This window comes from Patagioenas fasciata, chromosome 2, assembly GCF_037038585.1.
Source record: "Patagioenas fasciata isolate bPatFas1 chromosome 2, bPatFas1.hap1, whole genome shotgun sequence".
Taxonomy (NCBI): Eukaryota; Metazoa; Chordata; class Aves; order Columbiformes; family Columbidae; genus Patagioenas; species Patagioenas fasciata.
The window spans coordinates 115001244-115017799 of NC_092521.1; the positions used below are offsets into that span (position 1 = coordinate 115001244).

General features: G+C 40.6%; 1 protein-coding gene across 8 annotated transcripts in view; it reads right to left on the bottom strand.

The window, feature by feature from the left end:
• The window catches only part of GLI3 (GLI family zinc finger 3), a 214224-nt gene that overhangs the window by 64910 nt on the left and 132758 nt on the right, over positions 1 to 16556 (bottom strand). For all 8 annotated transcript variants that reach the window (XM_071804776.1, XM_065830829.2, XM_065830828.2 and 5 more), the window contains 2 exons: positions 9703 to 9908; positions 4852 to 4998 (listed from right to left, as the gene is read on the bottom strand). In XM_071804776.1, the coding sequence (XP_071660877.1) occupies positions 4852 to 4998; positions 9703 to 9908 (353 nt within the window). The remainder of the gene's footprint in view (positions 1 to 4851; positions 4999 to 9702; positions 9909 to 16556) is intronic.

A 16556-nucleotide genomic window follows, 5' to 3' on the forward strand; every position in this document is an offset into this window, starting at 1 on the left:
CTGGGCTTAAGCCACACCACACAGCACTCCCAGGGCTTCCTCTTCTCCTCCAGGTAGTGCCCCATCTAGATCTGGGAGTTTGTCAGTCCCCTCCATCTACCCAGGGTGGGAATAACCTCCTAAGAGCCAACAGGCTCCCGCAAAAAGGGAATATTTCTGCTTCACGGTGGGAGCCAATAGTGGAGGCTCCTCAAGAGCTCTACAGAGTCTGACCACAGGAGAGGTGGATTCACTGCAAGGGAGGCCATGACTTTCAAAACTGAAAATACAATTAAATGGAATTACTGTTTTTCCAGATCTTCGTGGTCTAATTAGGTTTCACATGCCTAAGAAGTCTTAAGCATGAGCTGACCACTCATTACACAGCAGGACATTTGCTAAACCATTCATTTAGCATTGCATCGGTCTCAGTTAGTATGTTACTATAAAAAGGAATAGGTCACAATTTGTCAGTGTCTGTGAATACTAAACCAAACTTTTCAGCCTTGCTCAGGCACTTATTTTAAACTGAAACACTTCAATATTTATTTAGTATTTTGAGATGTTCATCTGCTCACTGTATTCTCCTACCAAAGCATTACATTCCCCACTCAATAATGCTTTAAAACCTAAAAATTAAGGAGCATTGATTCACTAAAAATCCATTTAACTCTTTGCGAGTGCTGAAAAAAAACACATCATCTTTGTCAAAGCATGCAAATGGAAGGTGACAGTGAAAATTTATTTAGGAATGCCACCTTTTTGGAGTAGACATTATAGTAATAAAAATTCAGTAGCTGATAGAAAAGACTTGAGTGTGCCGACAAAAAATCTAGCAGGTGTCAAAAGAAAAGATCTTATTCCTGGGATGGAGATCAATTCTAAAATAACAGATATCTATCTCCATCATAAATTTCAAAATTGAATATGCCATCCAGCACATTTGCCTATGAATTTGGTTTCTGAGTTGAAGTTTTTAGCATTGCTTAATCATTTATAAGGCAATCTTCAGACATGTATCATTTATTCCATCCCTTTAAATCAAACTTCATCAAACCTTTTTTATTCCATCCCTTTAAATCAAACTTCTTTGAACCTGTCTCAGGCACTAGCTTTTGTTGAAGGCTGTGAACATGGGATGTTTGATTCTTTTTTTTACATTGAAGCTTTTTTTCTTTCTTTTCCTTCTGGTTTCTGGTCACAGATGCGTAAACTTTGTTTTCACTTCATGAAAGTTTGTCACAAATTTTTTCTCAGTTTTCAAAATGGTATATCTGTCATCAGTATGAGACGAAAAGGAACGGCTTTGCTACTCCACCCTCATTCTCCAGCTGTGTCTGAAAATCAGAAATCAAATCCAAAGTTTCACACAATGGCTTAACTCTTCAAGCTGGCTGAATTCTTTCTGTCAACAGGGTTGCTATCAGTGTCTCTAATGCCAAAAGCGGCAGGCCAGTGTTGAATATCTTTGAAAAAGAAAACCTTCTCATTCTGAGTGAGCATAGGCAAAAGTTAATCAGAGTGAGTCTATTAATGCTCTCAGGATGAATCTAGAAACCTCAGAGAACATGCTTGCCTTCCACTGCACACCATTTAAAAGCAGAGTAAAACATATTCCTCGAGTGAAAAATGCAGGTATTAAACCCAAAAGGCTGTGATTTTTGGAATTTAAAAAGACAGTTTTAGCATCCAGTATCTTCACAGCCACAACAAGGACTTCAGTTGTTGCCACCGTGGTACTGTCACTGTGTTCCCCACCTACTCCCCTCCTAGTTGGTTTCATGTTATACTTAAAAGCAGCACATCTGACCCTTTGAGATCAACACCAAAACTGCAGAAAAGCTTTAGCTTCTGGTCACCTTTTCATGCCACACAGGACAGGATGAGCAAAACCAACGATCAAGTGTATGCAATCTTGGCCTTATACTTCCACAATGTATTAGGCAGTTCATGGACAGCGAAGTTTAGAGCTTCAAGAAGTCTACTGCTCTTTAGGCTAGCCTTAACTTTCTGGTTAATGCTTCTCCCATTCATATCATCCCCATTTTGAAATCAGCTTTCCAGCACCACATAACAAAACATAAGGCAAAAAACTGCACAAACTGTATGTAACCGGCTTTGTGCACAGTGCATGCTGGTGTTGGAATTATTATTTGTACTCCTGGAGAGGGTAGAGATGCCAAATTACTGTGCTAGATGCTGTATAAACACACAATTAGGAGACAGACTTGCTTCACAAAAGAAGAACAATGTCTTGCTTGTATCTATCTGGTTGTTGTGTGGAATAAATGAGCAGCAGCCTTTGAGTGAGTTGAGTCAACTTGCTCAGAATTTGACAGCAGATAATGAGGGAAACTACCAATCTCTCTTCTTTTGACAAGATTGGGCAAAGGCGAAAGAGTACTTTTAAGATCACCATACGAAGCCTTAAGAAGAAAGATCCAAACAAATGTCATTGCTTTGCACTGATCACTGTACTTTGTTATTAAATGCAAACATGGGCATTCTTATTGTTTTTTTTTCTTTTAAAAAAGTCTTAATATTGGCTTCCTGATAATTGTTTTGTTCTTGTTTCTAATCTAAAATTCTGACAAAGAAGAAAGGGGTTTTCTTTAACATGATGAATGATAGGACATTCAGATTCCTGCTTAATGACAATTAATTTACTGTATACCCACGCAAGTTAAGATAGTTTTAATTAGTTTTTACAAAGTAAAAGGGTAACTTCATACTCTATTTAGATAAAAGCAGCTATTGCCTGACTAAACACATTCTCATCAAATACAGAAGGTGAGCTGAGTGACCTTACTAGGATTCACTCTTATTTTAATTCTCTATTTACTGTTTAAAAATAACCCATTTGCATAATGGTGCTACACATTTTTTGTCTTTAGCTCTGAAATAATCCTTAATTGAAAAGTTGCTGCTACAATGAATCTCAAATGCGTGATCTTAATTTTTAAAAACAAGCACAAAACAAATTAAAGCTCATGTTTCATATACATTGCAGCTAAATCTGGTGACAGCAAATATCCTTATTAGAGATAGTGTTTAAGTACCTTTTATGAACGGGCTGAAGTTAGTGGCAAAGGTCAAAACATTTTCCTTTAAGTAAAAAGATAACATTCTTGGGATGCAAAAGGTGTAATTCTATATAGAGTATAGCATGCACAATCTCTATTAACACATGAAGGTCCTTTGCACAAATGCCATTATGAGTACTGCAATGTCTTCTGTTATTCTTGTTTTCTGGCATCTATTTGGTATCTATCTTCCTCTGTACTGAATAGACCCATTCAATCAAGTCTGCATCCAAATATGTGGTTTGGTACTGCTACCTACGTACATTCAGAAACCAAAAACATTGAAGGGAGAGTTGGACTAGATGACCTTTAAAGTCCCCTTCTAACCCAAACTATTCTATGATCCTATGATCCCTTTACTTCAATTAAGCCATGTCTATTCATAGGAGCTGGGGATTTATCCTTGCAACTGGAACATAGCAGCAGATTTACATTACCTGAACCATGCATAACAGAGTTTCCATTCTGCAAGATATTACTAATATGCATCAAGTTAATCTGCAGCATACCTTGTCTCTCCCTATTCCTCTCAAAATCCAAATCAGGAAGTATCACATTCTTAAGCTTTCAAGCACTGAAGCCTGCACATTAATTTCTGGTTCAAGTCTAGACTACTTGTGTGAGTTTAGCATGTTGCTGAAGTGGGTTCAAGTTATGTTATATTACTATAAGATCACTATGCACACTATCAGTGCAGTGAGACTGATAACAGAAACTGAATTAAAAAATCCTTCACTATCAAGGTAACAGAATGAAAGTGGTTTCTGTGCCCAGTTCCAAAACTATTTGTCTTGCCTGATTGTTGTCAAAATCATTGATCAGTTAACTACTTCACACTCCCAGGCATATGTTCTGCAGAGGTAGCTATCTACATCCCCATGTGTTCCAGAAGCGAACCTCCCAACTCCTGTGCTCCTTGAGATCAGCAGCCAATGGCAGGGAAGAAGAAACTGCATGCTAACAAAGATTTTTAAAAAGCTGTGGGAAAACAAGGTGGCCTAATGCTATTGTATTGCTCCGTACTACCAAGCAAGAGTCAACAGTGACCACCTTTTATTGTCACCACCTTTTATTTCCCTTATCGGAAGGAACTGAGTACACCCCAAAAAGCATGTAAGCATTGTGTGATTATGGGGGAGTGCTCTGCATAATCCCTTGTAGCTGATCAAAAGCAGCAGTTGTGAGCAGATCGGAATGGGGTGCTCTCCTTTCCTCCTTCAACAGAGAGCTCTGAAAGATGCTGAAGTGGGTAGAGAAGGCTCGTAATATTAGGGAAAACTAAGACAGGATCCTTGAGAATTCAGCAAACGGCTTCACCTTAGAAGTGGTCTCAAAGTCTCTTCATCTATCATATAAAAATTGTAAGCATGGATACCTCTTGCTAAAAAGGAGGGGAGCATGCACTCCTTCCTAACAGAAAACCAGACGTAAACCTTTTATTAACAGGGAGCTCATCAGGGAAATACTCACCCTGATGATGGAAGTGAACTACTGATTGTGAATAAAAAAGGACATTTTCAAAAGCACTCAAGCTCTGCTGGAAATATAATTTATAACCTGTTTTCAAAAGCGGTCCTGTTCCTCTCCCTACTTACTTTCAAAGTTTACTTTCAGACTTGATGTAACCCTTGTACATTTGGCAATCACTCCTTTGGCCCTCCAGCCTCATGAGGAGGTTTACGTTGACCCCCACTTCTCTACTTGCAAGGAGGCCTTTTGGGTCTGACCAGGAACAACCCACATGGTTCCCTTTGTAGGACTGCCTATATTTCTAGAGAATGTCACTTACTATCCATGGCATGAAGATATTCCATATGAAGAGCACCGGCTCCTGCAGTGGCAGCTGAAGGAATGATGTCTGCATAGGGGCTGCGCTGGCCGGCCAACAGAGCCATCTGATGATAATATTCAGCTGGGCTGACGCCAGCATGTGGAGCTAAAAACACAACAAAAAAAACCCACTGTTAATGACGTAAGGTAAATGAGAAGGAAAGTTTTACAACATTGCTGGTTTCTCTGGCTATTAAAACAGCTTGTTTATTTTTTAATGTAATGCAATGTCTGCAGTATGCCACCACTGGTCAATATATTTCAACCAATGATCCTGCAAAGACACCATTCAAAAAACAGCAAGGCATAAAATATTAATGGGTTCAGTGATCTCATTTTTTTTAATATTTATTATTAAGTGACTCAAAAAAAGACAGGCTGACAGCAATGGAAACCAGTATAATTTATTCAGTGACATTAAAAAAAAGGAGGAAAACCTTCCTGGAGCTTTATTCCCATTTACCTCATCACTGGCCCAAAGGACTCCAGTCTCTAAGGTAACAGCAGTTGAACTCCTCCAAGCAATCAAGTTTCTGGAGTCTCTGCTTAGAGGATCAGAAAATTTTCACTCACAGTGGCAGCTTGCGTATAAGTTTAGGAATAAAGGAGGACAAAGTATGTTTTCACAATATATACCATGAACAGCACAGGGGAAGGTTTTTTGGAGGACAGATCAAACTCAATGAATACAGCCATCCCATTCTTCAAAGTTCATATGTAAGTGTACTTGACATATGAGTATGATTGCAGAGTCAAAATTGCAGACTAGATAGGTTCTATACCCTGTCAGTGAGCTTATGAGTCTTCTGATAACGACTTACATTAGCCTTCCTCTCCTGTAAAAATAATGTGCTGTTTTTTTCTTCACCTGCAGTTTTCAAGCTTGCCATCAACTAATGGGCAGCTCTGGACAAACACAATATTTTAAGCTGAAATTATTTCAATTACCACCATAACATGAATCTTGTTACTTAAGCACGATTACTAAAAAGGATAAATTATGTTCATTAGAGAATCAGATCCTAAACACAAACCTTAGAAGGAAAGAATCAACATTTAAACTTAAAGGAGGTAAACATGGCACTGGAGTTTGGAGAGAAGTTTATTCAGTAACAGCATTTTTTAAGTGTATAATCTGACTTTACTTTTACCAAGGAAAATGAAAGAATGTGCTTTTGATATTATAATGTTATATGTAACTAGTTTCAGGAAAGGTTCAGAGAAATACAAGTACATCAAACAGGAACAGAAATGGCATAAAAAATGAGCTGATATAAATTAAAAGTTGTTGCTATTTTTTCCAAATTACAAATTAATTTCTCAGTTAAATATAGTCTACTTCAGCCATCACCGCTTTCTGTGAAATGGCAAGAAAAGTATTCAGACCAAATTTTAAAAGAGGAATAACTCACACTGAATCACTGATTTTAAAAGTTTAATAGCAGTAGGCAACTACCATATCTTTCCAGACACACTTAAAATACTTCCTGAGCTTTCTGACATAAGCGTCTGGGTTAACTAGCAATAACATTGGCTGCAAACTTGCAAATGAACTGCTGCAGAAAACATAGTGAGGACATAATTGTATTACTAAATGTTCCATATGCTGAAAAATGCCCTGGTGCTCTTTAAAGATCATTCCTTACTACATTCTTCAAACATAAAAAATTAGCCTACTAAATGATGTATTGCATGAAGGGTAAATGAAGGGTAAATGGAAGGCCTGCAGCCCTGAATTTTCTCCTGTTTATTCCTGGGTAGCTTCAGCTTTGCTCATTTTTTTAACAAGGGGAGGCAGTTGCTTCTGCATTGTGGTCACTGCTGAGCTTCATTTGAGCACTCTGCTCTACACACACCAATAACTCAGTCCTTACTCCTACCCCAAACCCTCTGTGTAACTCAGAGGACTCCTCAGCCACCACTGGCCCACTGATTTTGCTGGGTAAGGTGAAGTGACAAGACAGAAGATTCTCTACCATTGCTGCTGCTGTGGTAGTCATTAATTACAGCTGGCAAGACTTGTAGTGAACATGAAGCTGCTCTTTGTTATGTTCCAGATTGCTCTGGCTCCTGGCCATCCCCAGATTTGTGAGTCAGACTGAGCCCAAGAGCACACTGACCTAATTACCTAACTGACCTAAAGCAATTAAGGTAGCAAGAGAAATCTCACTATGACTTTCAGAAGAATAGTAACAACTTACAAGTTTTCATAGTTCAAATGCTGCATGACTTAAGCCATGGTGTCCATTGTTATTCGTCCATTACGTACATCTACCTCCTTAAATCACAGGGGTTTTTTTTATTTGCATTCTAGTAGTGCCCAAGCGGTGATTTGGACTATCTGATCACAGGAAGCTACACCTGAAAAAAGTATTTCATTGTATGTCTGACTGATCACACAACAAACTATGGATTCCAGAGAAAAAATTTAACAGCTTTTCAAGACATATTTGTTTTACTGAAATATCTCCAATGCCTCCATCAAGTTACTCTGTTTTCATGAGGTGCTGCACAACACCTGGGCTGCGTGCGGTAACTGATCAAAGATGAGCTGTGAGCCCAGGGGAAACAAACTGAGATGTATTTGTTTAAAATCAAGAGAAAGAAGCTTAAGCTAGTAAGTTTATCTTGTACTCATGAAAGGCTAAGGTTGTGTATACACTCAGCATTTAAAGCTCAGGAAATGAGCCTTACGATAGAGTATCCAACAATGTTGTCCACACCCGAGTGTCCTGTGCCATCTTGAAAGCCCCTGGGTACACAAGGCACCCACATGAAGCCAGCAGGTATGAGACAGGCCTTAGAGGAGAAAACTGCCTTTCTGAGGTGGCAGCTGGATCAAGGCAAGGTATTTCACAGACCCAAACTGACACCAAACACCTATGCTGTAGACAGATGACTCTTAGCACCATCATAGTTATGCTGGAGCTCTGGACTCAGCTGGTAACATGCAAGTGTCTGCATTTGGGTCAACCAAACAGCTTCACTGACTGCATCATGTAGATCTCACTGGACTATAAAGGTAAACCAGCACACCAAGGTGACAGATTTCTATACTGTAGAGGCCTAAATTTAGGTGTCAGAACCAGGAAACAAATTCTATCCTGAGGCATTGTAGGGTTTGAGAGAGATTACCATTGGCCTGGTGAATATGGCAAAACACCTCTAGGAGATCAATCTCTGCCTCCCTGGAGTACCAGCTGGGTGTCAGGTCAGATACCCCAGAGTATCTCAGACAGTACTATGTGCTACATCTATGCAAGTCAGTTCAGTATTGTATACCTGAGACCGAGAACGTACACAGGCTAATGTCATATGGTTGTGTGACAGGTGGACTTCTTTCCTTTTTTCTTTTTATGTGCAGCTGGAGCATACCTTAAGCATAAATGAAATTCTGCAGGAATGTGGCCTGATGATTATTGAAAGAAAGACAGTAAAGTGTTCTGCATATTAGCTTTTGTGAAAAGCCCAAATATATGTTGCAAGAGTTTTCCCAATTTATGCCATCGCATTATAGCTCTACCATGTTTATCCTATATCAAAAGTTCCAGAGCTTCCCAAGTCAAAACATGTATTTCAGAGCATTCAAATTTTTCTTTCAAAATATTCTGGTTCAATATTTTGGTTAGAATAAAAAGGGTAGAATTAGCAAGGATTCATACAACATTCAAAGTGCTGCTAGGAAAGCCCTGTCTGCATGCCATATACCTTGATTGACAATAGGTCATTAAAATTTATTCTCATAAGAATATGTGCCCATAACTAATGGATTAACTGTAAAGGTATATGTTCTTATAAGCGAGGAGTAATTAGTTATCCTTTTAGATAGGGTGCACTGCTCATTTTTCAAATTCAGCTAAAGGCAGTTTAACTCTGGTAAGTTTCTGCATACACTGGAAAGATCTTTCCGATAGTTAAAATCATAGTTTAATTATCTTCACTACATATTTGTTTGGGAGTATGTTGTATTTTAGCTCTCTTCAGCAAATGCTACAATTTTCAAATGTTAAACTACTCACTCTATTGTTGAAAAACCTACTGCTAACAAGACTGATCGTTTTTGCAACTCTATTCATTGTTCACTTCAGCAAAATTCCATTGAAATTAATAGGAAATGTGCCAGAGTAATGACAAGAGTGATCACAGGAGTCCATTTCAACCCAAATCACCCACAAAGTAATAGCCATGGTCACACCAAGACCTAAAGTATCAATATGTCAAGTACACTCCCCATCATTTAAACTAAAGGGGCTAGACCTGATCATCAGCCTCTTCTACATCAGCATCATTTAATTTGGACTTATCATTGGCTAGGGTAAAGTGAAATAATTCTACGTAACTTAACAGAACTATTGAATAAATACAACAAGTCAGTGCACGCTTTACATGATTGAAAAATGTTTTTTTAATTAACAACCCTGTCACACCTGAAGGACTCCATGGTAATACAGTGATCTACACTCGTGAAGAGTCTGTCTTGAATCATTGCAGATAAACAGATTTCTTGGGGGTTTGGAATCACATCCTGGTCAGCTCCACAAACAAAAAATGTCACAAGACATACGCCACCCTTCCAGCTTAAATTTTGAATGAGGCAGAGCTTTTTTTTTCTTCTCCCCGAAGTTTCAACCTTTGTGAGATGTACAAATGAGCCGTGATCGGCTGATGAAGTATTGAAACATTTATGACATAATGAATATGTCTGACAAACCTGCTGAAGCTGCTTTGAACAAGGGGGGAAAATGTTGACAAGATTAATATAACTCAAGTTGCTACAATGACAGAAAACAGGAAGTCTGTCTTAACCCACCGTCTGTTGGGCTGAGTCCGCGGGCTGCCGAGATCATAGAGAGGGACGGGCTGCTGTGCAGGGACCTGATGTAGTCCATGTATGGGTTAATGTAGGGGTGCGGGGTGCTGAAGGGAGACTCCGATGTTGCAGCAGGATTTCGGTGTGGGGAAATTCTAAGGAACGGAAGCTCTGAGTATGTCGGGCTACTTGATAACGCAGAAGGCCTGGAAGAGGAAAAAAAAGGAACAAAAACAAACACAAAACAGCCAGGTTATGCGAATGATAAATACTGTAAAGGTAACACATTCATTTCTTGAAGAATAACAACTGGGCTGCACATGTAATAACTTCCACTAAAGTCAAGTGCCCAGAAAGAAAAAGGATAGGAAACGAATTCTTCTCTGTAACCATTATTAGCAACATTTCTCTGACCACTCTTATTAAGAGTTTATATTCGGTTTAATCTTTACATCCTTCAGTACCCTTTCCCCATGGAGTTCAGCAGAAAATCACTTTAAGTAGTGTGAAATACGCACACTGTGTATCACATATTAATTCTTGCTGCAATATGTAAGACATACTGAGATGCTGAATCATTCAAAACCACATGGCTATTGGAAAAAGAGTGTTGAGAGCTAACATTGTGCCCACTCCCTTCATTTGACAGCTTACTCTTCCTGAGAGTGCAAGATTGCACGTTTATACAGAAGTAATTTTAGAAAACCCAAACTTTGTAAGCCATTAAGTCATCTGGGTCCTCTGGAGCATTTTCTTGTTGATGTCGCTTCCCAGGAAAGATGCAGAAAACTTTGGGGCAAAGAAGAAAGATTGCTGCATATGTTTGCTTTTAGCATGGCACCAGAGACTGATGCATTTAACAGGACCACATTAATTAAGTACCTTATTCTTGTGAAGGGAGAGCTGTGGTGCCTTCTCGGGCTACGTGTATGAAGCTGTGATGAACCAAGGCTGAAAGCTGAGTTCACAGCTGACAAAAGATAAATAACCCGCCTTAACGCTCCTCATCATCCTACCCTGTCAATATGACAGTGTCTGGGCAGTGCATGAACACCCTTCTCTCATGGCATCCTGCCTCCAAAAGCACTCAAAAAAGTTCAGATTTCATCAGAAGAGGCTGGAGTGCCTCCCTTGCCAACCTGCTCTTTGGCAAAAAACAATGATTAAGCCTGTCATGCATTTGCTGTAGTCCAACTGGTTGACCCAAACTAAATGCCCTTTTGTCCCTGTTTTTCCAATTAATTTAGCATATATACAGCACAGACAGAGGCAGCAGCTGTGAGAGCAGTGAGGGCAGCCTGTTCCTTTGATGCCACAGGCTTACAAAGAATAATAAAATAAGAAACGTATTTTTTTTTTCCTTTAGCATACACATACCACGATCAATGGAGGTAGTCATCATCACCTAAAAGGTCAACAGAACATAATCTGACACAGGAGCCAATTCTGCTCCGCCATCAGCTCGGAAATGCTAGCATAGGACTGGGACGAAGATCAAAGTTCCGCATTCCTAACGTGATGCCAGCTTCCCTGCCACAAAATCCATGAGGGCTCCTAAAATCTGAGGAATAAAGATCTTTCCTGTTGTGCTGTTCCCTTCCCTATTTGGCTTTTGTCTGTTTCTTGCCCTCCTACAGCTTTCTGCAAGGTAAGCCTGTTTAGCCTTCCTATCTGAAATTACCTCCTAGCTCCAAAGTTTGTTAGAGAGCTGCATTTGTTGAGTGCTAGCAGCAGGTACCGGCAGTGCAATTGCTCCTTTGGCATCTGAGCAAGTGACCTAGATGAAGCCCAGCCACTCACTGGTACGCCTTCACCATATTTAAAACGCACCAAGAACCTGAAACCAGAAGCCGTTTTCCACCACCGCGCAAAACAGGCACCTCCTTTGCTCAGAATGCTTTTTCTCTGCGTGGCTTTGAAGCACTTTTGTTTTATGGGGGAAACACAGCTTTACTCTTGTTGCTGCTGTGAAACCTGACCAGCCATGAAGCATTTGCTGTCCTGCGGTTCCTTGTCAGGCCAAGTGTGGAAGGCAGGAGCCTTAAAACTCATGGTGATGTAGGAAGCAAAACTACCACAGCTGGATATCACATTATAGAGTGAATTTCCCATCCTGACAGTGAGGAAAATACAGTAGTATAGCAAATTTAATACAAGAGTAACAAAGAAACTAAGTTTAGATGTCATTTTACAAGTCCTTTTTTCTAACGTGATCTCAACTCAGAAAGAGTTGGAAACCCAAAGAGCATGCAGGAAGGCAGGAGCCCTGGTCTTATCTGGTGCATATCGAACAGAAAACTGTTTAAAAGCTTTTGTAACAAGGCTGAAAGTCTGTATCAGCCTCAGAGATTCACTCTCCAGCTGGCCAAGAGCCAAATGCTGCAGCAGGAGCAAGATTAAGAGCCAGGCTGTCAGCTTCTCCCTCCAGATCCATGGGAGCTATTCAAGGACACTGGGACTTGACCGCTTCTCCTCCTCCTCAGCCCTGTCTTTTCCTCTCTCTGCTCCTCTGAGTTTCTCAGTTTTCCAAGGATAGTAGAGGAAAGGACACTCACCTGGGTAATATCAGTTGACAGTAGGCATGCACATCATATTATCAGAGGCAGAAATAAGGAGTCATCAGATTCCACACAAAATTCCCAGATCTGGACTCTAATGTTTACTAATCTCTCTCCAACATCTGATTTTCACATGCTGCTAACTTCTCTGTTCACTTCCAGCCTGTACTTTTCTCACTCCTCTGTCTTTCCAAGCCCTCTTTTCCCTACAGTCCCTCTTCCCCTCCTGCCTCCATCTGCTTTCAGCTCCCACTGCTTAAACCCTCCTGATTTATTCCAATAAAGGTCACATATTCTTCCTTTCTTTTCCATCCATGATTAAACTTCATTAATAATTTCTCTCAAAATAATGTTTAACTTCCTCCTTCACACTAAAATGTGGATTTAGAAAGGGTGCAGTCAAACACACTATTAAGCATTGCTTTGCAACCTCTTTGCATACCAATAAAGGATTTTTGCCCAGTAAACAACAAACAGTACAGCCCAAGAGTGGCTCTGCAGACTCAGTGACAAACAAATCAAAGCTCCAGATGCTGGTGGCAGTCCACCCCCATCATTTTTATTTCACATATACTTTGTCCCCAGCCTTGGCAAAGGGTGTTTTGCCTTGGGCCTGAGACTACTTTGTGAGATGCACCGAGGCTTCTGATGAGAAAAGGCAGGGGTATTTCCACTGATACTTCTTGAAACTTTATGCCTCACCTGTAAACCATGGGAAGGCAGAACTTGCTCTGCATCTTCTCCTACACAAGGGACTTCCTGTTCAATGACATACTTGGAGCCCTAAGGCTTCCTCGAGTGAGGGAGCGAAGCAGATGCAGGCTTTTTTCTGAACCAGGACCTTTCTGTCTATTCCCAGATATCTTGCAAACTCAATTCAAATTTAATACAAAGCCTACCTTATTTTCCATACTTATTTGAAGTTGGAGGTCTCCAGGTTTGGGAGTAAAAGAGATCCTATAGCCATGTTTTACCACTGCAACCTTTATTCTGACACATTAGGCTGATTTTATTACTTTCTCAGTAACCTTGAATACATCTGCACCCTTCATGTAAAAGAGAGGGAGCAATGAACGGTGCTGGCGTCTCCTCCTTTCTGTCCAGACTGCCTTCCTGCTCACCACTAAGGTGCCCAGAATGTCACACAGCTTAAATATCTAATGCAGGTCTTCCCACTCCCCACCCATCTCCAGCCTGCCAGCTTTTTCCTGCCCTGACTCTGATGCTCTGGACAATCTCAGCTACTCAGCAGGAGGATGGTGCACACGTGCCAAGGAAGTGAGATCAGTGTAGGGGCAAACAGGTATATTTTTTTCCTATTAGTCATAGCACATTTTCCAACAAATGCTGCAGAGGTGTCTGCAGAGTCTTAAAAACTTACGTGCTCACACCAGTTCAGCAGCTGCGAGTAGCACCAGACGTATGGCAAATCACAAAACGCATGAAGCCATGACTCCTTTTTCAACGCTTTTTCTGGCCACTGCTGAACCACAGGTGAGCTGTATGTAAGATTTCAGTTATTACTCATGAAAACGGTGTGTCATTTTGTTTTGTTGCTTACAGCTGCAACTGATGAATTCTGCACAAGAAGACTGACCAGCAGTAGGTTTGGATTTTTAGCCACCACAAAAACTGAACAAAGTGCAGTTCCCTTTTCACTCCAAGCAGCCTTATTGTTAACTAGGGAAGGAAGATCATGGGAATCTGAGAGTTGATGTGGCAAGCATGAGCAAGTTATATGTATTTCAAAATGATCTGCATCAGCGGCCAGGGGTGGGTGAGGGGAGTGGGTAGTGCAGCTCATAACCACATACTTCAGGTTGTTTTAGCCAGTTTTACTCTGAAGAAGATTAGATGCTTCAAGTGGAAATCCTATCCCTTTCTTTGGTAGCAACTGAGTGGCTAACTCATGCAGGTGAAATACTGCTATTAGGCTATGACTAGAGATAAAAATCCCCAGCAGAGATCTTGTTGACTCTGTGGCCCTTCACCCACCCTCTCTTCTCAGTGCCATACCAACAGAATTCAGCACAATTTCTAGTCTCTGCCCATGTCTCTGGTGCAGCAAGGTAAGGTGTGACAGGTGCCAGATGAGCTCTGGATATTAGGCTAGAGAAGGCACAAAGTATTCCCTACCTTACCTCATTTTTCCATTCTATCTTGCACCTTTCCTCCTACCTATATTCCTGAACAGCTCCTGTGGCACAAAGGAGAAGGAAACCACAGGTGGGAATACACAACTTCCTTGAATTCTGTAAATTCAAAAAAACTAAAATATTTGCTGATTTTGACTGACAAAATACTAATAGATTTTTATTTTCCAAACGAATAGACCTGTAAATGTTCAGAAATTTCACAACAAGAACACTGAACTTCACTTTCCTATTCTCCTTTTTTCTCCCCCTTCCTGACTGAGTCACATCGTTTTATCACTCATGTAGATCTAGTGCAGAGCCAGGCAAAAGACCAGCCCAAAGTACCATGAAACTGTATTATATGGATTTACACTTTTAACTAAGGGCCGTTAGCCCAGGAAATGAAGGAGGGGAAAGGACGGGAAGAAATGAGACCCAGGTCAGGGTGCTGGGGAGCAGCAAGAGGCAGGTGCTCTCTAGGGGAAGGCAAGCCACGAGCTAAAGTTAACCCCAGCGCAGGCCACCAGATCTGAGCTGAGTGACCAGGGACGAGTGCTGATGACAAACCACATCCAGGGGAGGCCAGTCAAGTGCAGAAGGAGACAGGGCCAAAGACTGGATGGGAGACACCATGGCTCTGAGGGGTCCATCCAGGAGAACCACTACCTACAGTGCAGGTCCCGAGATCAGCCGGGGGTGGGACCAGAGATGGATGCTACCTACAACACAGCTCAGGCAGGGACTAAAGGCCCCAGGCTGAGCTTAAAGGGGGCTCCCATGTGCATGGGGTGTATGTGGAGGTCCCAGGTGAGGCTGTTCAAGGAAATTACGTACTATTAGCGGCCTCAGGATCCTCACAACAGGTTTCTTTTCTTTGGAGTCCTTCAACTGCTCTAAGACATGCCAGGATATCAATACAGTGCACATTGTCCCTGCTCTTACATCTCTTGCAACTGTGAAAAGCACAGCGGGCCCTGGGGCGCGCTGCAAGCCCTGCGCTTGTCAGAGAGCACTCCTCAAAAGCAACGTTTTCTGGAAGCAGATGTAAAGCCGCTCAGGACGGCCGCAAAGGTCTGTGTCACGGGAAAATCTGGATGAAAAATTTGAGGTTGGTTGAGTGGTAGAGAAGTGATCTGTCATAAATGGTTTCCAAATAGCTTTAAGCTGTGCTTGGGCAAAAACCTCTTCTAAGCACAATGTATCTTAAAAAAAATACCCACCGAAACATCGTGATTTAAGCATTTCCTGATTTTAAAGGAAACTATAACTCCAGGGCTAGAAATCTTAATGCCAAGTTTTGCCCTGATCAATTTTTAAATGGCTCTTTTATGAATCTGTTGAAAAATACATTTATATTGAAAACAGCAAGTGATCCTTAACTATAACATTGTAAATATGACACTGAACTGAGGTTACAGATGGAACAATAATCTATCTCACAGAACAAAGCTTGTCAACGAAGTGGGATGAAATATTGTAACATAACCTAATTTATTATTGCCTTTTCATCCATCTTGTTTTATTATGAAAGTGTCAAAGTTCAAACCTCGATATTTAATCATTTAACAGTACGTTATTCGATGCTGGAGCAAGCATTGATGGCATAACTCTCATACCAATGATATCCACACTGTTTCTTTGATACCTGTTCAATTCAACCCTTACTTCAGAATTGAAAAATGTTAAACTCATTAAACTGTCTATGATCCTTTTTTTCTTTTTATTTATTTTTTTTCCCCTGAAATAATCTTCTGATGGCTGTCCCCAAAACATTAACACTTTTATTTCTAGTAGATCCTGGAAGATAAAGAAACAATAAGGACTTTCTTGTTAAGTAGTGATTCCTATTTTAAAGCACACGGCTCAGTTCATTTCGTAGTATCTCCCATGTTAAATGCACATTCTTTGTTTAATGTCATAGTTGCTTGTACAGACTGACCCTTTGGCATGAGCAGTCAATAACTGGCTAATGATCAAGTTACTCCTCACTGTTACAAGCACACGTGTGGTTGCAGGTGCTCGATAAATCAGGCTCAGGCAGCTGACTATACACCTAAATGATACAGAAAAATCAAGAGTTAAACAATCAACCTGCTTCACAAAATCTTTAGTTGCTAGTGTAGGGTTCAAACCTATATAAATTGCAATCAATGGGAAAATG